General features: G+C 43.0%; 1 protein-coding gene across 4 annotated transcripts in view; it reads left to right on the top strand.

Moving 5' to 3' along the window:
- LOC146835350 (uncharacterized) overlaps window positions 1-27,136 on the top strand; it is a 648,392-nt gene that overhangs the window by 391,158 nt on the left and 230,098 nt on the right. For 3 of the 4 annotated variants that reach the window (XM_085600183.1, XM_085600184.1, XM_085600186.1), the window contains one exon: window positions 1,693-1,809. In XM_085600183.1, the coding sequence (XP_085456309.1) occupies window positions 1,693-1,809 (117 nt within the window). Of the gene's footprint in view, window positions 1-1,692; window positions 1,814-27,136 lie in introns of all 4 variants that reach the window. The other variant, XM_085600185.1, reaches the window with a different exon arrangement.

Here is a 27,136-nt window from a genome sequence, read left to right as displayed (position 1 = left end):
TTTTTTGAGGGGGCACTGTGGCATTTTACTGCTGTTTTCTACCATTTTGGATATTGTTTTGGTATCTTCACCTAAGTGTATGCTGTAATAATTATGGCTGCCACTCATTTTCCTCTCAGCATGTCCTCAGACTGCAGTGCTTTTTTATCTTAATGCCACTGCTCTTCTCCTCTATTAGCTTATTTGTCAAGGGAGATTGTCCTTGACAAGCTCAACGCGACCATTTTTTTTTTCTTTCGGTGTACTGCCTCATATATTGTTTTTTCCTTCCAACATTGGTGGTAGAAGCAGTAGCACATCCACTTGGAGCTCTCGTTCGTTTTTGGATGTGTACTTTTAACTCTGGCATACCAGTTCTTTGCTGATGGCATGATGACTGGCTGCAATTGACTGTCTTGACTAGAAGAGTCTCCTATGTTTTTCTAGAAGTTACTATTTTACGCTCCACGCATTGTTTGCTGTGTATGATCCCTTGTATACTCACATTGGCGCAGAGCATGATAACTGTGTTTTATGGGTAGAACGAGGGCACTTCAACCCTCTCTCTCCAAATTCAAACACAATTTTATAAAAAAACTCAAAGATTTTTTCTGAATTCTCTCAATTAGAAGAGTCTCTGGCCTCTTCTCCTCGCAGTCACGATACAACAATGGAGCCCTTGTCTGCAGCTTCAGGGAAATCCAACACCAAGCGCTTAAAAAAGGATCCTCCATCGCCGCCTAAATCGGCTTCACCAGCGTCAATGGAGTTACTATTGGAGGAAATTAGAGCTCTTCGGCCATTCATGGAAGAAACTAATACTAAACTATAATTGGTCTCAATTGGAAGCTAGAGTCTCGTCAGTTGAACACAATGTATCCTCCTTTAAAGAAACCTGTGTTGCTGTCTCTCATCTACACTCCCAAGTTTCTACGCTTCAAAAACAAGTTGAAGACTTTGAAAATCACGGTAGACGCAACAACCTACGCATTTATGGCCTGGGAGAAGGTCTTGAAGGGACAGACTCTCTTGCATTTTTCAAGTCATTCCTCCCTAAGTTGCTCCATATGCCGGAGGGGACGATCCTTAACATTCAGCGAGCACATCGGCTAGGTCGTCTTCCAGCACACTCTATGTCCCCGCCAAGACCTAGAGGAGTCATCTTATACTTTCTTGAGTATACGGATCTGTTAAAGGTTCTCTCAGCAGTCAGAGCATCTCCTAAAGTCACATGGTCTGGCTCATCTTTGTATTTTGCGCAAGACTATGCTAAAGCTACCGCCAACAGACGCAAAGCTTTTTTGAATATGCCAGCTGACTTGCTCTCAATAGGAGCCAGATATAGACTTTTTCATCCATGCCTCTTTAAAAGTCACATATAATAACAAAACCACCAAATATGAAGATCCTGTGCGTTTACAAAGTTTTATCAATTCGTGCAAACCGAATGTCATGGATTCTTCTGGTCCTGCATCTTCTCTTTGAATGATTAATATGGTTTTTTCATTGACATGCTGACCGAATTCTCGTTTTCTCTTTTTTGATGTTTGGCAGTTTGCATGTTGTTTTTTTTCTTTCCTGTTAATAGCATACTTGAAGATGTTTTTGTTGTGTTTTTCTTTTTGAGACTTTGTCTGTTAATGTTCCTCAATTTTCCTGTTAATGTTCCTTCGTACGGAATATTCTAACTCTGATTCTGTTTTGTCATCACAGATTTCCTACCTTTGCTTTATGATGTCTTCCCGGTCCTCCGCTTTGCTGATCCCTGGATGCGTCGTCCATTCCATGTGGTTCCACCCCCTTCCCCGTCTTTGCCTGGTTTCTCCTTATGTAGGTATGTTTCCCTTCTGTACCCCCATCCTTTTTGTTTTCTTATTCTCTTTGTTTATTTCCCTTTTATTTATTCTCTCTATTTCCCTTTTGGTTGTTGTTGAGTTTTTTTCTTTTTGCATGTCCTGTCCTGTTCTTTTTTTCTGATCCGTCTGATCTTTCTCTTGAGGTGATTATTTCTCAGCTCTTATTGTTATTTATTCTTCTCATCCTATATTTATTTTCTTATCCTTTTCCTTTGAATCAAAGCTCCGGATATATTTCCTCCTGCTTCTTGACATTTTCTTATAGATTTGTTTATCTTCCTTCTCTACTTTCTCTTTGTCTTCTCTCTTACACTTGGACCCTAGCAACCCTTTTTCAGATTGTATTGTATTTCCTCTCGGATTATTTCACTGAATCGATTTGCTGTTGTTCCTTCTCCTTGTTTTATTTTACTCTTGAACTTTTATGCCGATGAGATTAGTATAATGGAATATTAGAGGGCTGAATTCCCCCATCAAGCGTCAGAGAGTTATGACCCACTTAGCAAAGATGAATGCTGATATTGTATTCTTACAGGAGACTCACCTAACGGAGAATGAGTCATCAAAACTAAAACGAGGTTGGGTGGGGGAAATATTTTAATCTAACGGTGATGGCAAACGCAATGGGGTTATGATGCTCTGTCATAAGTCACTTGATTGTAAATTTATATCAAAGGAATCTGATACAGAGGGCCGTTGGCTCCATGTTAAATTGCTGCTGAAGGATGTTCCAGTCTCCTTTTTCAATGTATATGGTCCTACTGGTGGTGATTCCACCTTTTGGTCCTCCATTGCCCAGCAGATGGCCCTCTTCATGGAAGATAATTTTATTCTAGCAGGGGACTGCAATCAGATGTTTGATCCCTATGTTGATCAACATTCCAAAGTTCCATTCATTCCTAACAAACCACATAAGTCCTTCATTCATGCTATTACTCAGCACAAACTTTTGGACGCCTGGAGGTTGTGTAACCCCACCACCAGAGAGTATACTTTTTATTCCCCTGTGCATCATTCTCAAACATGTATTGATTATTTTTTTGTTTCCCACAACATTTCACAAGCACTTGTGCACGCTGACATAGGACCTTTATTGTTATCTGATCCTGCCCCCGTCTCAATCGATTTGGATATTTTACCAAAAGTTAATACGCCCAGAAGATGGAGATTTAACAACTCCCTTCTTTTGGATCCTGCATTCTCCTCCTCATTCTCCACCTTCTTTGATGACTATTTTTCCTTAAACGATTCTACCTCCTTCCCTTTTTCAACTATTTGGGACGCCTTTAAGGCCTCAGCGAGAGATTTTATTATCAGCTTTGTGGCCAAGAAGTGTAACATTACTCGCAAACGCTCGAGTGCCCTGCTTCAAGATATTAAGAGACTGGAGCATTCTTTTTACACATCCAATTCAAAAGATGCTCTTGATGCCCTTATAAAAGCGAAACTGCAATTCAATAAAGAATCTACTGACAGTGCCTCATTTTACCTCCTGAATTCCAGCGCAAAATATTATGGTGGGAAAAATAAGGCACGTAAAATTTTGGCTAATTATTTGAAAACCAAACACAATAAATTATATATCGATTCTATTTTTGATGGGAATTCTATCTTAAAATTTAATGACACGGAAATTTTGAATGAATTCGCACTTATTTACAAATCATTATATGCTCCCGAAACGAATCCCACAAGTCATATGCTTTCACAATTCTTTTCAACTATACAGAAAACTCAGCAAACTTTTCCCGATATATCGTCCTTAGAAGTAGATACAACACAACAAGAACTCTTAGAGGCACTTCAACACTTAAAAAAAGATAAGGCACCTGGGTCTGACGGATTCACTGTCGAATTTTACCTCCACTTCTCTAAATTATTATTACCTAAATTACTCCTTCTGATTCATTCTTTTAACTCTCTGGGGGAATCAACAGGCTCTTTCTCAGAGGCTCATATATGTCTAATTCCTAAAGAGGGCAAAGATCTGAAACATTGTAAGAATTACAGACCCATTTCATTGGTCAATATAGATTATAAGATCTTTTCAAAGGCACTGGCCTTATGCTTGTACCCTATTCTACCAAATATTTTAGGCAGGGAGCAATCCGGCTTCGTGAAAGGGCGAGTCATTAATGATAATACGAGGTTGTTTTTTAATATTTTATCTAAAGCTCCGCATCGACAACACTCTCTCGCTGCTATATCGCTTGACGCAGAGAAAGCTTTTGATAGAGTTGAATGGCAATATTTATTTTATGCCCTCCGATGGTTTGGCTTTGGTCCTAAGTTTATAGCCCTGATCTCACTTTTGTATTCTAGTCTGCGCGCTGCGGTTTGTGCTAATGGTCTCATCTCGCCCTTTTTTGACCTTGGTAGGGGTGTGCGTCAAGGCTGCCCCCTCTCTCCTTTTCTTTTTAATTTAGCCCTAAACCCTTCTTATCAAAGATTCGTCAAAACACACAAATACATGGTTTTCAGACCCCGACCACTAATGTCAAACTAGCAGCCTACGCTGGTGATATTCTGCTTTTTATCTCCAACTCTAGTGAATCAGTTCCTGCCTTTCTCAAGGAAGTTCAATCTTTTTCACTGGTTTCTGGGTATAAACTGAATAGCGATAAGTGTGAAATCTTACCTCTGACTAAATTTACTTTTAAAGTTGATTTTACCCCAACGAACTTTACTTGGAAATCTTCTCATATCAAATACTTGGGATTGAGTTTCACGCCCACGATTAAAGACACAGTTACTTTATGTTTGAATAATTGTATTAAAAAACTTTCCGATCTTACTACTAAATGGCATTCCCTATACCTTTCCTGGTGGGGCCGTTTAGACACTATAAAAATGATGCTCTCCCCTATGGTTTTATATACCTTTTCCAACATTCCAGTCCCCATCTCTCCCAAATTATTCAAATCGATTAACTCAGTATTATCTTCCTTCTTATGGAACACTAAAAAAGCACGTATGTCTCTTTCTAAATTAATACGCCCTAAAAATGAGGGAGGGGTTAATTTTCTCAACTTTCCTGTTTATCAGAAGGCTTTTTTATTACGGCAAGCCTCATATTGGCTGCTTGACCCCACAGATGATTGCCCCTTATGGGCATCAGTTGAAAGTTCGTTTTTGTCCCCCTTTTCGTTTAAAAAATATCTCTCTTTTTCCCGTTAACCCCAAACGCTATCTTCTCCCCTATTTAAATGTACTTCCAAACTTCTCACTCCTTTACTCCCTTTAACTCCTGATACTCTTAGTCTTGAGTCCTTTTTGGCGTCCACCATTTGGCACAATACGACTCTATTAATAAACAATAAACCCTTCTATTGGAAGTCTTGGAGGCAACATGGTTTGATCTGGGTCCATCAACTATTTTTGAACAATGAATTTATTTCCTTCCCTTTACTTCGACAGACTTATAGCTTGCACGCTGCCCTGATTTCTATATACCATATTCTTCGACGTACGGTACTTGACGTATACACTAGGCTTACCAGTGATTCTAGTATCTCTCATATCGCTGATGTACCTACTGACTTATCCACTCTTTTATGTACCAAACCTAAAGCTTCTATTTTATATACTCTTCTCCTATCTAAGGGTACACCTAGACAAAAATCCACGACTGAAATCGCTTGGGAGAGAGATTTTAGTGTAGTATGGTCCCCGTCAACGTGGAATAAGATTTGGACTAAGATACGTAAAACCTCCAGAACAGCTAGTTTAACACAAACTTTGTTTTATACATACAATAGGCTTTTACTATCTCCTCACGCCTTAAATAAAAGATTCTCCAATGTACAGGATACTTGTTGGTCTTGCGCATCTCCTGATGCTGATTTGTTTCATATGCTTTTTTCATGTTCATTTGTATATAAGTTTTGGAAACAGCTTTGGTCTCAAATTAATTTAATTTTTGGTACCAATGCCCCATTCTTTGTAAAGGACATTTTCTTGGGAAACCTTTCCCCAATTTGGGATAACTACGACATTAATATCAGAATTGTTGATTTACTAATAGCAGTTGCTTTTCAGCAGATAACGAGAAATTGGAAAGATTTCACGAAGATTTCTTACAAAGCTTGGTGGTAGGATGTATGCCATAATCATAGATTGGATACATTTCTCCTGTTTCCTCTACAAATGGCCATGAAGCGAATTCAGTTATGGTTGCCTGTCACAATCTTTTTTGATAAATGTGCATTAAAACACTCCTTACCAACCCCTTCTCAGCAGGAAGTACTTAAACCCCCTTGATTTCTATTGCTGTTTTTCTAGGTTTCATTTATATATGCATTGTGTTCTCCCTGATTATCCTTTTACTGTGTTTTAAATGTTTATCTTACTCATATATCTCCGCTGGAATTTGTACACGATGTATTGTTTTTCTTTTGATCAGTAATATGTACTGTATGTTTCCACCTCTTTACCTTTCATAAACTTTTCTTCTGAACTAAAAAAAAAAAGAAATTCTGACGCATCTGTAGGTGCAAAAGTCACGCATTGCTGGAGTCGTGTCACAAGCACGACACAACTCCAGCAATGAATTTTGAGGCCTATTACGCCTGCTTCAAGCAGGCTTAAGGTTTTGACGCAGTGGCGTCCTAGAAGTGACATTGTGAAATCTTGCAGATTTCACTGTGTCCCTTTTACAAGGCGTTCTTGCGTGGGAACGCCCACCTTGCATAAATTATACCTGACGCAGGTATAATGAGATGCAGGGCTTTACAACGTGACGCATCTCCCTAGATGCATCATGTTGTAAATTGGCCAGATTTTTTACGCGCCGTTGAGCCACAAAAGTGACGCAGCGGCGGCACAAAAGTGTTGCATGGGGCCTGTAAATCTGCCCCACAATCTCTTTGACAAACACACAGCTGGGCTCTTTCGTATAAAAGCTGCACTGGGCATTTGAGCGTGCACAAGAGTTTCTTATTATTGTGCAGTGTGGTCCCGGTGCTGATTTATACTCATAAAGGGACAGATTTACAAGAAACTGGCGCATCTCTGCATCATAGCAGAGATGCGTCAGTTTACTTGTGTCACGCAAAAAAAACCTTGCGCCTCAATGGATGAGCCACATTTACAATGCGGCGCATCGTGGCGCAAGGATTGGCCGATGCATCAAGCATCTGTTGGCGCAAAGGTCACGCATTCCTGGAGTTGTGTCGCAAGCACGACGCAACTCCAGCAATGCTCAGGAAGGCCTATACCTATTGTGCCGCGTCATTCCTTACGCCTGCTTCAAGCAGGCGTAAGGTTTTGACACAGTTGAGCCCTAGAAGTGGTGCATTGAAATCTGCAGATTTCACTACGTCACTTTTACCAGGCTTTCTTGCATCGAAACGCCCACCCTGCATACATTATACCTGATGCAGGTATAATGTGGCGCGGGGCTTTACAACATGACGCATCTCCCTAGATGTGTCACGTTGTAAATGTGTCGCAACGTGGTGCATTGTTTATGCTGCCGCTGTGTCACAAAAGTGACGCAATGGTGGCGCTAAAGTGTCGCAAGGGGCATGTAAATCTGCCCCGTCGTATCTAATAAACCAGCGCTTCATCTACACCAGGGAGCAGCGCATCATCTACACCAGGGGGCCACATTTGGCACCCAAACAGCCCTTCTTGCAGCAGCCTCTAAGAGACCGGCACCACAAGGCATTCTGGGAACACACGTTTCTCCCGGCATTTCAAATGCGAACGCGACCTCCAGTTCTCGACGGGGTTCGGGGCTGCAGGATGTACCCCGAGTCTGCCTGCCGCCAGGTGCGGCAATCACTGCTTGTTCGCTCTGGACGAGCCTGACCTCTAGTGGCTAGAAGGAGCCTTGCACCTCCCGCTCCTTGGACGAGGAGCGCGTCGATCCTTACCCTAGCGCCTAGAGCTGCGAATCCCAGCTTCGCGCACACATCAGTGACATCTAACTCTTGGTAATCCTACGCTGCTGCAGACTGCCTTTGTGGGCATTTCACCAGTAACACAGCACTGCGCATGTATATGCAAACGATGCCAGCTGTGTTCTGCTGTCAGTAGGCTGCCAAACGTTACCCCTCCCAATCAGATGCCTCTGTAGGTATTATTTTTGGGTTTTTTAGGTCTCGCCTGACCCAGTGCATGCGCTGGTCTGCCGAGACTTTTTGTGAGGGCTCAAAAAAGTGCTACAGTGCAGGTGCGTGGGCGCGGGCGCGCGCGCCTACGTTTCGCTAATGCTTGCCCGCTTTGATGTGCTCCGTGAGCCGGCACTTTTTTTTTTTAAAGTAACTTTTGATAGTTTGCCAAAGAAACAATTTACTTTTGTTGACATGTAGAATTATGCGGCAGAGGTAGTAGCTTAAGTAGCAAGTACTGTCAATCCATGATTATGTGGTAAATGCTGTTGACGCCATATCACACAAATCCAGAGCCCTTCCATATACCGATAGCTGTATAATCTACTGTTTCAGTAATACTTTATTTCGGCAAATTAGCCATAAAAGCCTTCACAACAATAAATAACACGTTTTGCATACATGGCCGTAATATGCAATTACAAACAATTGACAAAGTGGTTTTATCTCCATGATTAAGCAATACCTGATAAAAAATAAATAAGAATATTATATTAGTTAAAAGCCAGATTTTAAAAATAAATAACACTGAATAAAACTGGGGGAAGACTGAGAATCCTAAACTATATAGCAAGGGGAGTAAATAGGTTCCCCTTCTTGTATTACAGTTTATAACCAGACCAATTCCTAATAAGATGCACATTAAATAGGAATCTGCTTATACCAAAGACCACTAATTGTGAGGTGTTAGATTTCAGTATACGCTCTGCTACTTTATAGGATCTGACCCCCATTTGTTTACAAAGGGGTTTGATCCGGCGAAGCCTCGGTTTTTTATATGCCGGGCAGAAGAAGAGTAGATGGACATCGTCTTCCCTTGCCCCCAAGGAACAGAAGGTACACAAATCCGAACCTTTTTCCCCGCCCCAACTGCATGTATAAGCACTGATCGCTAAAACCCCATACCTAAATTGCAAGTATAATGATTTTGCTAAAGGAGGGCCAATCTCATCCATAAATTCTTCAAAATTGGGCGTATCTTTTATATTTAGGAAATTCTGAGTCAATATGCCAGTCGTAGAACCAAGTGATAGCTCGCCATTGGCATAGGACCAGAAAGTATCCTTTAGAATTTCTTTCGAGGACATAGTCATGTTCTGTGGTGCCTCCCAAAAGTGAGAAAGCCCTAGTTTCTTAAACCATTTGCATATATGCTTTAGCCATGGGGTTTTCAACTGCTCATCTATCTGGATTAATTCAATCAAACCACGCTTATAATCGCTCAACTCAGGGGTAGACCAAACCCTAACCCAGTACAACAGTGGTCTCAATAATGCTAGGCACTCTGTTCTTTTGAGATTAATATCAAGGAATACGGGAACAAGGGGGATTCTGGACGGTATTTTAAGCAATCTGCGTACAAAGTTGTTTTCTACCTTCCCAAATTTGTTAGTACTACAGCAACCCCATATCTCAGCACCATAAAGAGCAGCGGATTGGGCCTTCGCTTTAAAAACCTCAAGTGCTGGAGAAATAGCTTTAGAGTGGCTGGTGCCATGCACTTTTAAAATAGGCAGTGAGTTTTGTTTAAGAGATAATGTACTTTTATCCAACTGTCCTTTCCAGGTCAATTTATAATCCAACATCAGACCCAAATAGTTAAAGCTTCCTACCTGTTCCAATTTACGATTCTCTAAAAACAGATTATTCCTTGAGGTTTTTTTTGGGTTTATAACCATATATTTGGTTTTTGTTGAATTTATTTCTAACCCCTTCTCCACACAGTAATTTTGAAAGGAGTTAACCAAATTTTGTAGACCTCTCGGAGTCTGAGAAATGAGAATAGTATCATCAGCAAATAATAAGGAAGTGACTGCTTCTCCATCTAATTTCGGGGAGTCGTGAGCACAGTTCTTTAAAAATCTTGGGATATCATTAACATACAGCGAAAAAAGTGTGGGGGCGAGCACGCAACCTTGGCGCACGCCTCGCTCTATGGGAATGGCTCTTGATATTTCACCAGCCTTCCCCCATCTAATTTTGGCATAATTCCCTGTATGTAACTTAATAAGTTCATTAAGTAGCTCACCTGGGACAGCCAACTTCCTTAGTGTGGACCACAGCAAGTTACGAGGAACAAGGTCGAAGGCCGCCCTTAAGTCCATAAATGTCACATAAAGGCTGCCCTTCCTGATATTTACGTATTTCCAACAGATGCACATAAACCTAAACACCTGATCGACTGTGCTAATTTTAGATCTAAAACCTGCTTGATATTTGGTTAGTAACTTTGTCTCCTCCATCCAATCTAAAAGCCTGTTTAAAATATGTCTGGCGAATATTTTTTTGTAAAATATCTATTAAACTGATAGGACGGTAATTGCATGGATCATAGCGATCTCCTTTTTTGAAAATTGTTATAATTTCTGCCCCTTTCCACGATTCAGGGATCGGTGTTCCGGCCACAATTGAATTACTTAAGAAATTTATATATGGACCCCACACTTCCACATCATGTTTTAATAACTCACCGGGAATTTTATCAAGACCAGGGACTTTACCCATTTTAACAGCTTGTAGTGCCTGATTAGTTTCTTCTAGGCTAAAATGTAATGGGACAGTACTTTTATCTAAAATGATTTCATTATCGTCAAGGGGCATATCATCCTTTCTATTAGAATAAAGCTTGGAAAAATGATCACACCAAGTACTTTCATCCAGGAAAATATCCTTTGGCGAATTGCCCTTCTTATTTCCCTTGGCGATTAGATTCCAGAACGTACTCTGATCGTGTAGCTTTGCTGCACACAATAGATCCTCCCATAGGTCAGCATCCCATGCTTTTTTGGCTTGAGCCATAATTTTATTATAGGCCAGTCTAGCGTTTTTTATTTCAGTTCGAATCCCGGATTTTACTGCCTGGATCAGCCTTGATTTTGCTGTTCTACATTCTAAGTTATACCATGGGTTTTCTGACTCTAGAGGGTCCTTTTTCCTGTTTCCATCTTTTTTATATATTTTACTCAGGAGAGGGGTAAAAGCTTCGACCAACTTATAGTGTAGTTCAAGAACACCCTGTGTGCCTAATGAGGGCAACTGGGATGCTCCAATAATTTCATTAAATTTGTTATAAATGTTAGTCAAGGCTTCTTTTTTACCCAAAATATATGACCATTTTAGAGCACGCCTGTTATTAGAGATCTGTATTTCCCCAACCGGAGAGTTCAATAAACCCTCATCATCTGGTCTACAAATGAAAGGTAAAGAATCTAGCCATAATTGAAGAGGAAAATGGTCACTCTCCATTCTGGAGTCTATCTTGAAATCGAGTAATATGGTCCATAGGTTCCGGGAGGCCAATACAAAATCTATATGTGACATAAGATTACCCTTAAAATAAGTAGGAGCTGGTGGTCTATCGGAACAAAAACGACCATTACATGCTTTTAGATCATGCGACACAGTCATCTGTAAAATCTGCATAGCAGCTATTGAGCTTTTAACAGATCTTGCAGGTTCCAAGGGCATAATATCATTAACAGCATCTTGTTCATCGAACAGTCTTTCCAGACCCTGGATAGGTTCATATTTGCAATTAAAATCTCCACAAACTAATACCTGAGCGTTTTGTCCTAGGTCTTCTAAAATGGAGTCCAAAATTTCTACCACCCTTGATTCCTTATTAGATGGATACGGTCTGTTATAAATATTTATTATATAGATAGCTCCTTTCCCTCTTGTCACAATTTTAAGACCTAACAGATCAAGAGAGGGAATAGAAAGCTGAGTAACGACTATTTCCAAGGAAACTGTAATCCAGATGGCCAACCCCCCAGATGCCCTTCCTCTATTTGATGGTATTGCTTTAGAGCTGAAGGTTTTATATCCTAGTCTATGGGGGGTTTCTATCATCCAAGTTTCTTGTAAAAGGATAATGTAATAATTCTCAATATATGAACACCATACTACATCCTTTAAATTCCTAGAAAGACCAGCAATATTCCAGGATATCAACCTAATATTAGGAGTAACTTTTACAGATAATGGGGATGTTCCTAACGGACTTACTTCTCTAACAGTATCAACCTCAGGTATGACTAGGGAATTTACTACTTCCACTTTATGATCATCTGTATTATTGCCTATTGCCTCCGACCGTACTAGTTGGAACTTAACAACCATATCTGCTCCAGCTGCTTCATCCTGTCGGGCATAAATAATCCCAGCAGTATGTGGCAGCTCATCTGTTGACACATTTATTAGACTCAGTGTTACTAAGATTTTTGGATCAAAAATTTCTCTGCTCATGTGAGTCCCCCTCAACGGGGTATCTAATGTAGGTACTAAAATTTTTTTATCAGCCTTTGGAAGTCAATCGTTTGAATCTAATGAGCTCAGTACTGCGAATCTATTTTCCGTCGGAATTGCAAAAATTGGTAAGCTATTAACACACATAGGTCTTAACCTATTCATTGTTTTTACTGGTCTATCTAAATGGCTGTAAAAAAAACCCAAAGGGTGTGCGCACACATCATTCTCCCCCAATACGAGTGCGGCTGCTCTTAATAAGACTGTTACAACATGTTGCGGGTATCTAAAATTTATAATGACACAGTCCCCCTTATAAATTTTCCTTGCATTACCTATCCAAGGGACTCGTCTAGTGGACAATATTTGGTCAGAAAGGTTTGTAGGAAAGCCACAATTTTTATTTAGCCAAGCGACTGATTTTGTTTTAAGTGAATCGTGAGATTCCTCTCGGAAATTAGATGATGCTGGGTCTAGGGGTGGGACGTTTGAAAGAACGATGACATAAGGTTCACAAGCTGGTGGAAGATTAACAGAATGTGATTTTTGCACTGAGACCCTAACCCTCTCACTACTAGATGGAGCTATATTAGTTCGAATATTACTACCAGCTGCATGCGATAAACTCATAGGACTAGAGGAACTCAATACCTCAGTTACAGGCAGCGATACAAGGTGAGCAGGTTGTAACGGTGCCTCAGATAATTTTGTGGGCTGTTTTATCTTCTCTAATATGCCACCTAATCTTAGTACTTCATTTGATAGTGATTCAATTTTCTCCACAAGGGGCTTAACCGTAAGCACTAATTTTTCCTCAAACATCTTAGTAATAAGGCCCATAAGAACAGAGTTCTCGTCGACGTTATTAGTCGGGGTCTCATTATGGACCACTATACTTCTCTGGGATTGGTCCGACAATGTCTTATGATGGACACTCCCCCGCTTGTTTTGGGGCTTCCTACATTTCCTAACAGCTCTTTTCGGAGGAGAAGGAAGGGATACAGGCTCATTTGGGGACTCCAGTAAGGCTTGACTTTGGACAACATAATCCAAAGAAGAATGTGCTAAATTCTCAGTTACGGGGACTTCAATTATAGGGTCCACTATAGTAGAAATAATAGGACTAGCATCTAAAGATAGCAACACATTTTCTGTTGAAGTCTCCTTCTCCAAAGATTTCCTTCTTTCGCTATTGATTATGCTAACCCTTTTAACCAAATAATTATCCATAGTGGATTTATTTTTAGCCATGTCAATATACAGATCACGTATTTCGCCAATCAGAACCACTGTGGATGAGGGAAGAGGGTTAACAATAGTATATCTATTTACACAAAACCAGCGCAGGGCCGATGGAGCGCCAGAATATATCGCTAATGTCCGACTCTTGTAGATTCCTGATAACAAAGGCTCAGTGTCTGTTAATACGAACCAAGGGAATACCTGAGTACTAATGATGACACAGTTCGTGAATGTACATCCGATCTGTCTGACGATATCCATACATTAATGATACAGTCTCACCACAATCCTTACAGCTTAGGGGGGTGGCCCGACCCGGCCTCTTCCGGCCCCCTAACGGCCACACAACGGCCCGCCCTTTGCCCGGGCTTAGCCCGGCGCCACCCGCGCGCGGGCCCGCGATGCGGGGGATGAGGTTGGATTATAAGCGCCTTCAGGCGCGAAACACAATGGGTCCGCTTCCGGGATGAAGAGCGAAGGAGCCTGGGCAATGTAGTTCACCAACTCCCTCCACACAGCGGTCGCGATGCACAGCGACGGCAGGAGGGAGGGACAGTTGACGGCGGGAAGCGCAGCAGCAGCCTCAATCACCAGAAAGCACCCAGGTAGGTAGATTCCACTAAGCAAGACGTGTGAGCGAACCCAGCTCTGCCGGGGATGAGGTTGGATTATAAGCGCCTTCAGGCGCGAAACACAATGGGTCCGCTTCCGGGATGAAGAGCGAAGGAGCCTGGGCAATGTAGTTCACCAACTCCCTCCACACAGCGGTCGCGATGCACAGCGACGGCGGGAGGGAGGGACAGCTGACGGCGGGAAGCGCAGCAGCAGCCTCAATCACCAGAAAGCACCCAGGTAGGTAGATTCCACTAAGCAAGACGTGTGAGCGACCCCCGCTCTGCCGGGGATGAGGTTGGATTATAAGCGCCATCAGGCGCGAAACACAATGGGTCCGCTTCCGGGATGAAGAGCGAAGGAGCCAGGGCAATGTAGTTCACCAACTCCCTCCACACAGCGGTCGCGATGCACAGCGACGGCGGGAGGGAGGGACAGTTGATGGCGGGAAGCGCAGCAGGAGCCTCAATCACCAGAAAGCACCCAGGTAGGTAGATTCCACTAAGCAAGACGTGTGAGCGACCCCCGCTCTGCCGGGGATGAGGTTGGATTATAAGCGCCTTCAGGCGCGAAACACAATGGGTCCGCTTCCGGGATGAAGAGCGAAGGAGCCGGGGCAATGTAGTTCACCAACTCCCTCCACACAGCGGTCACGATGCACAGCGACGGCGGGAGGGAGGGACAGTTGACGGCGGGAAGCGCAGCAGCAGCCTCAATCACCAGAAAGCACCCAGGTAGGTAGATTCCACTAAGCAAGACGTGTGAGCTACTCAGACATAAACCGCATATTATAACGGTAACTTGACAGAGACTTTACCAGCGCTGCACCATCTGGACACGGAAATATACCATACAGTAGGAATGTTCCAGTTCTACATGGAAAGACTTTCAGGAGGAGGACCGGAGACAGGGGTGCCCCCATCCATGCTAATACATCACAAATACAAAGGAAACCATGCAACGCACCGCAGACATTCGGGTCGCCTTTCTTTTTCAATTGAAAGAAGCATTGGCATAGCCAATAGGTCTCGCTTTTGGGACTTATACGTTTTTAGCCATGCAACAGTTGATGTTGTTGCACCAAGGATATTGTGCTGCATAATTAAATACTTAAAAGGTCCCAAAAGCGAGACCTATTGGCATGCCAATGCTTGTTCTGTTTACCTCCCTGTGAATTCTGCTCCTTGGCCTGCACACAAATGTCAGCTCCGTGGAGCACAGCTTCACAGATGTGTTTCACTATCTGTAGCAGCAAAGTACAACCCGGTCCAACAAGGAGTCCATTGTGTCTCCTGTACCGCTTTCCACGTGTTCGCCAATTCGCAGGCGCAGTACCATCTACTGTTACTAGAGGGCAGGCTGCCTGACAACAACCAGCTGTTTTTTATGGTAATTTGCATACCCAGAAGCCACCGCAGAGCCACGATCACTTTCGTTTCATTGCAATGAGTAAAAACAGCCTTTTTAAGCATTAAGAATCAGAAATTTGTTTATGTGTACACATATTTTGGTAATATAGCATTACATTTATTCATGTCATTATTTTGTTTAGTCGCCGTTATTGTGATGTAATATGAGGAATTTGAAATGCTATTGAAACGCCACTTTCTGTGTTGTTTTCTACTTAAAACAGTCGTGGATCATTGCACTTCGTGTTGCAATGAAACGTGACCACTATTAGTACAATTTTTGGAGGATCTGATTGAGATCCGCTTGATGGTAAATTAAGACAGAAGAGCTAGAAATCTCAGCGGTCACGTGGCGTTGGAATTTTTACTAAAACATGCATTTGTTTAGCAACAGTGTTTTGTTTTATTTATACCGGTCAAGTGTTGTTCGCTTGGTGGTCCCTAGAGGGAGGACGCTCAGCTGGGATGGAATCATTGCACGTTGTGTGGCAATGAAACTCGCCAGCACGATGACGGAAACGTCACACGTTTTTAGTGGCTGGACTGCGGGACGGCTCAGCCATAACGACTCACGGCCAGGCTGACGATCTCTGGTGCATCACTTTTTAAGATGCTCCGGCAGCGCAGAATGTAGACCTATATCTAAAAGGCGACATAAAGCTACTTAGCGTGGCTTTTCATGTCCTCGTAGATATGGTGTAAGGCAACGCAGTGCAAGTCGCTGCGTTGTCTTACGCTGCATCAGGGGGCGTCTCATGGGCATTGTGGTGGGGTTTCCTAGGCGAAACCAAAGAGTTTTGACACATTCCCAGATTTACAAGGATCTGTAAATGGGAATACGTCAAACTGTACACCTCCCCAGGGAGGGCGTAACGAGGAAAAATAACTTTCTTTTGCCTTGTTGTTTCCTCTTTCTATATGTGCTGCATTTCACAACAAACATAGAAAGAGGAAAAACACCTCCATGGATTGTTTTTATGCCAACAATGCACTCACCCTTTCACCATGGTATAAGTGTGCCTGCTTTGGCGCAAGGCAGCCAAAATGGAACGAGCGCAGTGGAAAAGGACAGGAATGCATTGTATATCGTTAATATGGTGCATTCCTGTCCTTTCCTTTTGATGCAGGGCAGCGCAGCGAAGTGACTTGCTGTGCTGCCCTGCAGCAGCCCTAGAACTTAAGTTAAGTTGCCCATCATTGAGGCAAAAATAAACATTCTGGGGCAGATTTATGTTCCCTGGCGCATCCCTGCAAATCAGCAGGGATGCGCCAGGGAAGATGCGTCACGCAAGTTTGCCCTTGCGCCACCGCAGATGCGCCGCATTTACAATGCGGTGCATCGTGGCGCAAGGACAAGCAGATGAGTGACGCATCTGCCGGCGCAAGGTTGGCGCATTGCTGGAGTTGCATCGCAACCGCGACGCAGCTCCAGCAAGGCTCGGGGTGCCCCTATCCCTAACATGCTGCGTCAATCCTTACGCCTGCTTCAAGCAGGCGCAGGGATTTGACGCAGCATGGCCGGAAAAGTGACTGAGTGAAATCTTGTAGATTTCACTCAGCCACTTTTCGGAGGCGTTCCTGCGCCGGAACGCCCCCACCTGTGCAGGTACGCCCACATGTGGCGCAAGCTTTACAACGCGGCCCATCTCCCTAGATGCGTCACGTTGTAAATCTGCCGCAGCATGGCGCTGGCTTTGCGCCACCACTGCGTAACAAAAGTAACGCAACAGCGGCGCAAAAGTGACGCACAGGGCTTATAAATCTGCCCCTGAGATACAGACTTCTAGCCACAGATTCCTCACCTTTTGAATATTCCCCAGGTGTCAGACTGGATCTGGAAAGTTTTCAGCAGCACCTCTGTGCGTCATTAGATGGCACGGTGCTGCTACGCACTGATGCTGTTCTGCTCCAGGAATGGCGTGGACAGCATGTATAGACACCACTGAGAACCTGAAGTAATGCATGGCAGCGCCAGCTGCTGGCTTGCATTACTCTGTCCTAGTATGGCATTCCATGGGTGGAGTGTGGGTGTACCCACGCATCCACCCATTTTTTTTACGCACCCCCGGATTTACTAAAGCTCAGAATGCGTCAAAATGGTGAACCTTTCTAGGGGAGGCATAACAAGGAGAAATATCTTTATTTCTTCCTGTTGTTTCCTCTTGCTAAGTATGCTTCATTCTGCAGTACACTTAGAAAGAGGAAAATGCCTCTAAGGATTGTGTTTGTGCAGGGAGGTCTTCTGGCTGTAATGCAGGCACCCTTTCACCATGGTGCAAGGCTGCCTCCGTTTGTGCTGTGCTGCAGAATGAGAGCAGGAATGCGCCACGTCACAGTAGATATGGCGCATTCCTGCCCTCTCCATTTGACGCAGTGCAGCAAGTTATCTTGCTGCGTTGCGCCAAATAGCAGTAACTTTGCCCCCAGATGTCCATCAGCATCTAACAATGTTGTCATGTTCTTCCTTTATGACAAGTTTTTTAAATAAACCCCTTGTGCATTTTTCATTTTGCTTATAATGCTGAACACGTCAAATTGAATGTTTGTTCTTTCCCTATTGTTTCCAATCAATTTTGTAATAATTTTTTAAATACTCAAAAATCGTTAGACACATCCATACCTTCATTTTGCAATGTCCCCAGCATTGCCATTACAGTTTGCAATACATCAAACCCCTTGTTGCTTTAATTTTCCTTTTTCTCTACCCATCTGTAGGAAAAAAGAGTTTAGGTTTGTGTTTTACAAAACCCCACAATATTTGCGTGGACATCATTGACTTGTTGGCCTTGTTCCAGACCTTATATGCATGTACATGTTCCTCAGATATTGTTTCAGCTTCGAGTATTAAGCCATTCACTCAGGGTCGGACCGGGAACGCAAACCAGCCCTGGCAACTGAGTCGGCCAAGCCGCGGGTAGGAAGAGGAGGGATGCACGTGGAAAACACTGCAGCTGCTTTTGTTACATGGGGCTGAAATTCCAGCTATGCTGCAAAACCGTCCCCCGGTAACAAAAACGGCCCCCAGGCCAAAACCAGCCCACACCCTGGCGGCCCACCATGGAAATGCCCAGTGCCCGCTACTGCCAGTCCGTCCCTGCATTTACTTGTCAACAGCTCGGCCCTCTCAGGTCAACCCCTTTCAAGGAGATATTTGCAGACAACAGGCTTTGATAGAATAAAAGTAAGTAAAAAATAAATCATGTTTCTACCGCTATGACCACAGGAACAACATTGTCATCTGACCTGGATGTAGTACTGTGAAATAAGCCCTGTTATCATGGCCCCTCCCATAGACATCAGAAGGCCTGGTCTTAACATCGGACAAGAGTATGGATGTGATGTAATTCCTACATATGTGTACTGTGTGTTTGTTTTGGTCATGTAGCACACAATATAAAATCCCCCAGCAGGGACCTGGGGATGCTAATTGGGGGTTCATTAAGTTCAACAACTCAACAACCTCCCTGTCTCCTCTTTTTGTCTCTCGGGGCATAAACATTACAAAGACTGAACACTTGTTCATTGTATTGTATTTTATAACAATAAAGCTCTTCCCGAACATATAGGCCCAGATTTACCAAGAACCTGCATTGTCCCTGCGTGACGCAAGTCGTCACAAGGCAACGCAAGTCCTTAGCTGGGATTTCCTAAGTCAAGCAGATCCACTTTGCATGGTTTTGTAAGTACAGAGTAATGCAACTCAATGAATAGCTCTGCGTTGCGTTTCCTTGCATTGGGTAGGTTTTGCTGTGGTGGAGCATGGTCGTTCCCATGCATCCACTCACGTATTTTGATGCAATTGCAGATTTACTAAGGTCAGTAAACCTGGGATTGCACCAGACGTAAAAAAGAGAAATACCTTTAGTACTATTTATTGCTTCCTTTTTCTAGGTGTGATGCATTTTGCATCACACAAAGGAAAGGGAAAATACCTTTAAGGATTGGTTTTGTGCAGGAAGATCTCCCTTGTGCACAAAAAGCAATCCCGCTCGTAACAACGGCACCCTTATAGGGCACAAGGCTGCCCATTTAGTGCTCGGTAGCACACAGTGCGGGAGCACAAACAGGGAACAGCAGGGCGCCATGTCTTAGTAGATATGGTGCATTTCTGCTCTCTCTGTTTCACGCAATGCAGCAACTTTGCTTGCTGCCCTGTGTGGCATGAAACCGTAGTAAATCTGCCCCCAAGGTTTTGTTGCTCACAAAAGACAAACACAGCTGTTATCATTTAGGCCCATATTTATCAAGGCCTTACGTCGCCCTTGTGCAATGCAAGGGAACGCAAGGGCGACGCAAAATCTGCGTGAGATGTATCAAGCCACGCAAGGGCACCTAGCGTGGCTTCATAAATCCACAGTAACGCAAGGCAGCACTAATCGCTGCCTTCCGTGACTCTGCGCCAGGAAGGCGTTCCATGGGTGGAGCGTGGGTGTTGACACTCACCCACCGATGCCTTCTTACACATTCCTAGATTTACCTACAGTGGTAGACCTGGGAATGTGTCAGAATTGTACGCTCCCCCCCACCAGAGGGACATCGAGGAGAAATATCTTCACTTCTCCTCGTTGTTTCCTCTTTCTAAGTGAACCCCATTCTGCAGCACACTTGGAAAGAGGACTATGCCTTTGAGGATTGTTTTTGTGCAGGAAGGTGCTCAACACCTCGATAACTATAGTCATATTTCCAGAAGATTAGAAGCATTCTGAGGGAAAGTCCTACTCAAGAAGCCGTCTACTCATATCTGCCAATAGACCCGATGCCGGCGCGAGACTCCCAATTTTCTAGTTCAAAAATGACTTTAGTTAAGATGTGTCCCGTCTGAGATTGCCTCTGCCTCAATGGACGTCAATGGAGAAAATACATTCTTAGGATATTTATTTTTTAATCCCCCACTATCCTCTTTTAAAATGTTGCCATGTATGCTTCCTACCCCCTGCAAGATTGCCCCATAGTTCACTTTACAAAAACATTTTCTTTACCATTTGAGAATTTAAATGTGGCGAACACCCATGCACCCACCCGTGTAACGCCTCCCTAATGCAAAGTAACACAAGGCAGTGGTATGCAATGCCTTGCATTACTTTTTGGCAAAAATGCCACGGAAAGCCATGCAACTCTGATTTGCAAGGCTTTGGAAATTGGAAATAACATTTTGCGTGGTGGCTGTGCATAAAAGTGGCACATCCACGGTGCACAATGTTAGTAAATGTGCCTCTAGACCCTTTTCCAATCTTCTCCTTCTTCCACCTCAATAATGGGAGGATGTGCCATTAAAACTATAGCTGCTGACTTTGGCACTAAGGAACCAGGTTCGAGTCTCGGTGTCGACAAACATTAAATGATTCTGACAAATCACTTCGGGGTAAATATGCTAAGATTATGCATTGGGATTACGATACTTTTATGGTGCAGCCCGACGCAGAACCATTTTTGGCAATTTCTATACCACACAATGCCACTTTGTGTGGTTTTGAGTGGTTTAGTAAATACAAAGTAACAAAGGCAGCGTGTTGTGTTACTTTGCATCTGGGAGGCGTTCAATGAGTGGAGCATGGGTGTTCTCCTGCAACAACCCTTCTTTTTGGTACAATCCAAGATTTACTAAGGTGAGTAAACTTGGGATTGCGCCAAAATGCTACGTGTAACAAGGAGACATAGCTTTATTTTTACATGTTACTTCCTTTTTCCATGTATGCTGCATTATGGAGCGCAAATAGAATGAGGAAACCGCTTCTAAGGATTGTTTTTATGCAGGAAGGTATCTCTTCTTGCACAAAAACATCCTGCCAATTACACAGACGCCCTGGCAATGCAGTGCCAGGGTCCCTGCTTTGCCGCTAGGCTGCACCAGTGCTAGAAGACAGCAGAAATGCGCTATCGATATGTCGTATTATTGCTGTCTCCCTTTCATGCAATGCAGCACAGCAACTTTGATTGCTGCCCTGTGTTGCGTGAAATGCATGTAAATATGTACCTTAATCGGCCCATACCCAAAAAATATATATATATTTGACCTTGTGTATTTTTAATTATTTTTTAATTTCGAAATGAACATGATCACATACACAACAAAAACCCCCAAAAGAACAAAATAATTAAAGTAACAACATAGGATGTACATTTTGGGCATTCAAGTTAAAGTCCACTACCGACACACACTGGGCCTGATTCACAAAAGTAATCTGAGTCAAAATCCAAACTTTACTACTCCATAATGCCCTTTGTGAATACCGAAAGTCGTAAAGTTAGGATTTTGTCTCAAATTACTTTTGTGAATCGGCCCCCTGACACACTGGGGGATTTCGATGCTATCCAATCCCTGGCGATACACAGACGAGCTACAACAATAGCGAGAACTGCAACCCTCAATATATTCTTGCCAGCGTCCTGCTTAAAACTAAGGGGCATATTATCAACGGCCAGCGATCATTATCGCTGGCCGTGCTTAGCAATAATAGTATTATCGCAGGCTATCTCAGGAATTTATCGCCCTGGTAGCATGTTATTAACAATGCGTTTCTCCAGGGCAATACAAATTCCAGAGATAGCGAGTTTATCATCCTTTTGCAGAGAACATCGCTGGTTTTCCAGCGATGTTCCCTGCAAAACGGCGATTACCTTGCTGATACGACCCACAGGTCATATCAGCATAATCCACCCCCTATGTTAGGGATGGCTAAGTCAGGATTTTAGCAGACGTTAGATTTTGGCGAAAACAGCCTAACATGTGCTAAAATCATGTGGGCTGCCTTGTAAATATCGAGATGTAAACATCAGCGATATGTGCAAGGTAGTCCATCCGGGGTATGCCCAGTAACGCCCACTTTGCATCTCATTGGAGATGCAAAGGGAGGCATTGGGAAATACATATACTGAGCTAAATCGCACTAGAAAGGCTCTAAATGTATACAAGTAGGAAACATATGCACAATATCTGCCCCATACAACCCACACCTAAGACAGCTACTGTTACAGCTAATGCCCCCGCCTATCTTTTCTGGTGTATAATGCAGACACAATCTGTTCTGAATTGTTGCAACTTTAAATTGGCTGCGGTAACCGAGGAGTACATTATGTCAAAAGCTTCTTTAAGATAAGATATCTGCACTGGTGATCCATTCTTATAGCTCCATTTACAAGCTCGGCTACTAAGATCATCCCCTCTATGTTCCCTCATTATTCCGTCCATGTTATCAATTGTTAGCTTACAATCCTCTGAGTATCTATACGTCAGGAGTACGGCATCATCATGAATTGAAATACTAGAAACATTATGTTGGAAATAATCCTGTATCTGTTGCCATTTAAAAAAAATAATTAGCAGGAGGGAGGGCATTTCCTTGCTGCAGAATTGGGAAGGTGCAAAGTCGCTGCTGATGATACGATTGACCCATCGATTTTACGCCTCTAGGGTGCCACTGCCCGGCTGCTGCATCCTGGAGTATGGATGGTAGAGCTGGATCCCCATATAATGGTGAGTGGGAATGCAACAATGACATTTGGAAGGCCAGACAGATATCTCCCCAGATTCTACGTATGCCCATTATAAGCTTGAACCGTACCCTTTTGAAACAATCAGGATCAGACAACGTACATAACAAAAACTTCCATTCATCCCGAACACTATTTGATATGCATAGGTGTTACAACCTGGATGGTAATCTGAACGAGACCCCAAACACAATTGCCAAAAGCAGCCCAAAAATATCCCTTAAAATCTGGAAGCCCCGACCCCCCCTGACAGGAAGAGCGCTTCAGATAATGAATGGCCCGTCTATCTCTCTTGCATCCCCAAATGAAACTACCCATAGCATCTTCCAGCCACCTGAAGAAGGCATCAGCCCTTCATAGAGAGGATGAAGGAACTGAGGGTGAATATTCATCTTAACTGGATTACAAAAGCCAATGATACCTTTTGGTTGCCGATTCCATATCCGCATCTGAACAATAGACTGGCATAGCAGTTGTTCATAATTCAGGTGAATTATACGATTAACGCAAGAGGTGATCTTGACTCCCAGGTACGTGGCAACTGAAATTACCCTTGGTTCTTTAACAGTAGAGATATAGCTCAAAATTATTTGGGTTTTAGACAGATATGGGGTTCGACAGCGCTATCTACAGATGCATAACATCACTAATATAATGCGCACATCGAGAAGCCAACTTTTTATTATAAATAACAGGCATCCCGATAGATTGTTAGAGGAGGCACTTCTGTTGACACCAAAGGTCCCTGCATGCTGAGAAACCACCTCGCACCAGTCTGACATTCTGTGAAGGGGTGTCCAACTCGAGACCATGACGGGGTCCTTCACTCTCTCCTATCAGGTAATGGGGTTGGATCGTCCCTTAGGGGATTCTTGGCTCTACACCCACACACACTCTAGATACACTTAGTGTAGGGTTCGTATCGTAGGATTATGTTAGATTACCATATTGAATCTATGCCTGCATATATTCATTGCTTCAGCACCATGGTAGGAATGTATCTTCTGTTCTCAGGTTTGGTGCTTGTAATCTCTTTTTTGTGCTTTGTCTACTAATCGTTGCAGCACATGTATTTTATACAAGAATAACATTGGTTGTATATATTGAAAACAACCCACTGTGTATTCTGTATAATTCTCTGAGAGAAAGTAAGCACAAGTGACTGAGCGAAAGATTCTGTACTGTTTCCACGATCCCTGAAGAGACAGGGTTATCATGTTTAGCGGTTGCCAGAAACCATGCACTCCCTGTTAGGTTAGGCGGGCTTCCGGTGGCACTGTGAGCTAGCTGGTCTATAGTCCAACACATCCTGCGGGGGTGTCCAGAACCAGTGTAGGCACCAAGCCCTTAGTTTATGTTGTCCAAACTATGCGCAGGTCCTACGGATCAGCAGGAACTACACGACAACATGTTCTGCCAAAATTGCAGCGCTGTATGTATTTATAGTCCTGCACGCTTTCCCTTGAGAATTTAAGGATGCTAAGAAATGTATGACCAGAGTCACATCTACTGAAAAGGGATATGTACTCTTGTCCAAGCACCTGCTTTTCCATACCATCCAAGTGGATTTCTAAAGTTTGGTGGTTCATGGGGAATGAGATTGCTGAATGAGCTGAAAAGCCTCTGTCAAAATTCCTGCATTTCTGCAGACTGCCGATAAATTATCCATGCCACTAATACCAGGGAGTGATTGGGAGTCATTGTGTGATGTCGACCGTGAGGCTTTAGAAGGAAACTGGACAAAGACGGAATCAGAATGGGGAGATCTACCAATAACTCCAGGACAGTAGGGAACCATGGTTGGCCCTTCCACAGGAGAGGTGTCAACTGTGAAGTAGCTTCTTGGTACCTGTGCTAAAACTTGTACTATCATGACAAACAGAGGGAAAGTGTAATTTAGGTAAAGAGACCAATACTGAGAAAGAGCCTTTGTTGTCAAAGCTTGAGAATCCTGTTACAACTATAAAATGAGGAAAGTTGAGAGAAGATGAGGGAAGTTTGTTAAATCAGGAAGAAAGGCATTCCATTGCACCAAATTCGGAAAAAAAACTTTTTGGAAACTGTAGGGCGAATACGTAATTCGCTTGTCTCTTGAAGATGCAGAGACCACCAATCTGCTATTGTAGTTAGACTGGCTTGAAGGTACCCCGATTGCCCTATATTTTCTTTGAAGAGAAAACCCTAAAAGGTTTTTGTCTACTTCTGCAGTGGATCTCGACTTTTTCCCCCCAAATGGTTGATATTCCCTGAAGCTGAGAGATTGTCCATCCCAAAGAGGCTGGAGCAGGAGCAAGGGCCAGACAGCCAGAGTGGAAATCATTAAAATCTGATGAATCTATTTATTAATTAGAAGCACCTTTTTGTGGGGGAGTTGAAGAATGGATTTCTCTGTGTTAATAAGAAAACCCAAGACTCTGAGCCAATAAGGAAACCCAAAAAAGGAATTGAAGAAGATTTGTACAATTTATTAGAGAACCAAGATTCTGAAGTAGATGAAGAAAATAGGGGGCATATTATCAAGGACTGCTTTAAAAATTATCGCTGGTTTAGCGGCAGAAAACTGCTGCTAAAGCGGCGATAATGGGCTTGATAATATGCCCTTGAGAATTCCAATAGAAGTCCATGTTCTGGTGTGAACATGGGCTTCTATTGGAATTCTCCAGGACATATTATCAAGCCCATTATCGCCGCTTTAGCAGCAGTTTTCTGCCGCTAAACCGGCGATCATTTTAACGCCGTCCTTGATAATATGCCCCTTGGTTAGTTTAGGTAATAGTAGACCTTTGTCTTGAGCTAGAAGGAAAAAATTGTCTCGATAGGCGATACACTTAAATTATCAATGATGGGTATCATGACTTAGTTGAAACACCACAGTGTTAACGAGATTGTAGGAACGTTCTGTAAGAAATGGATACGTGGATTGTAAGAAGTGCATCTTGGAGATGTAAGCGGATCATACAGTCCTTCTCCAGCAGGGAATCCTTGAGATGAATGATTGTCTCCATCTTGTAATGATGGTACCCTACAAAATTGTTGAACAACCTGAGGTTGACACTGGATGGAATGCTTTGTTTTTCTTTTGCACTAGAAATATTTTTCTCAAAAGTCAAAACCACTGTTGGTTCAAGCAAAGTTATCTCCATAGCCTGTTTTGAAGAAGAGAATTTACCTCTTAGGACACCAAAAGCTCTGCATCTTTGGAAAAAGACAGAGGTGAGGTAACGAGGATTGTACAGGACGATCATAAAGATCTACACCATGACCTTTATTGGTTTGGAAAGGATCTGAATTGATTGCTTGTCATGCGGACAGGAAAGAAACCAGACGACCTCCTACAGGAGCTAAAAGGTAAAGGTCCTACCTGAGTTTTGGGATTCTCAGTTTCAATAACCCCGGTGTCTGCTGCCTCTATTCATTTGAGGGTAGAACTGTGGTTTGAATTCATGTTGAAATCTGTAGGAGCCTCTGGTTTGCTAAGAGTTTCCACTTGAAGGATATCGGCCCACAAAGTGGCTCCTGCCTTTCATGGCCGTACCAAAAACCTCGGATCCAAAGGTCTTCTGCAAGGAAAGTTATGCCTTGTTAATGGATGTAAAAGTGGCCACGTGTTTACTCAGTTCCTTGATGAATTAGTCACCTAAATGGAGGCCGTTTGCTTCTTGTCCCATCTCCTTACTCGCCAGACTTTCCAGCTTAGGATCAATCTGTAAGAGCAACTCTGACGCCGCTCTTGTGACACTGCTGCATTCGCATTCACCAAACCAGAACATTGCTCTTAAAGCGCAATTTGATAAATTAGAAGCATCAGCCAGTGCGCCCTCAAGCCCGGCTTCTTCTGCTAGATCCAGAACCCTTGTAGGAGGACCTGATAGATCTAAAAGCCTGACTTGGTAATTATTCCACGCTCTAAAGAACAATAACATACTGGGACCAATTGCAGGGGTCAAAGTTATGTTATACGCCAAGGAAGGATGTGGACTTTCTGACCAGAGTCTACTCCAAGATACTTTAGCAAGAGGTGTCTCAATTTAGGCAACACATATTGGGCTACATGATCTGATCAAAAGAAAGCTTTTTACTTTTTTCAAGCTGACATAGTTTTAGAAATAGTATTCATTCAATCATAGACAGCCTTTTCAACAAAGTCCTAAAAGAAGGCATTTAAGGCATGTCTAAAAACCTGGGG

The sequence above is a fragment of the Triturus cristatus genome, chromosome 4_2, assembly GCF_964204655.1.
Source record: "Triturus cristatus chromosome 4_2, aTriCri1.1, whole genome shotgun sequence".
Classification (NCBI taxonomy): Eukaryota; Metazoa; Chordata; class Amphibia; order Caudata; family Salamandridae; genus Triturus; species Triturus cristatus.
The sequence above is the reverse complement of the archived record's forward strand: the minus strand, read 5'-3'. Positions and strand labels throughout refer to the sequence as shown.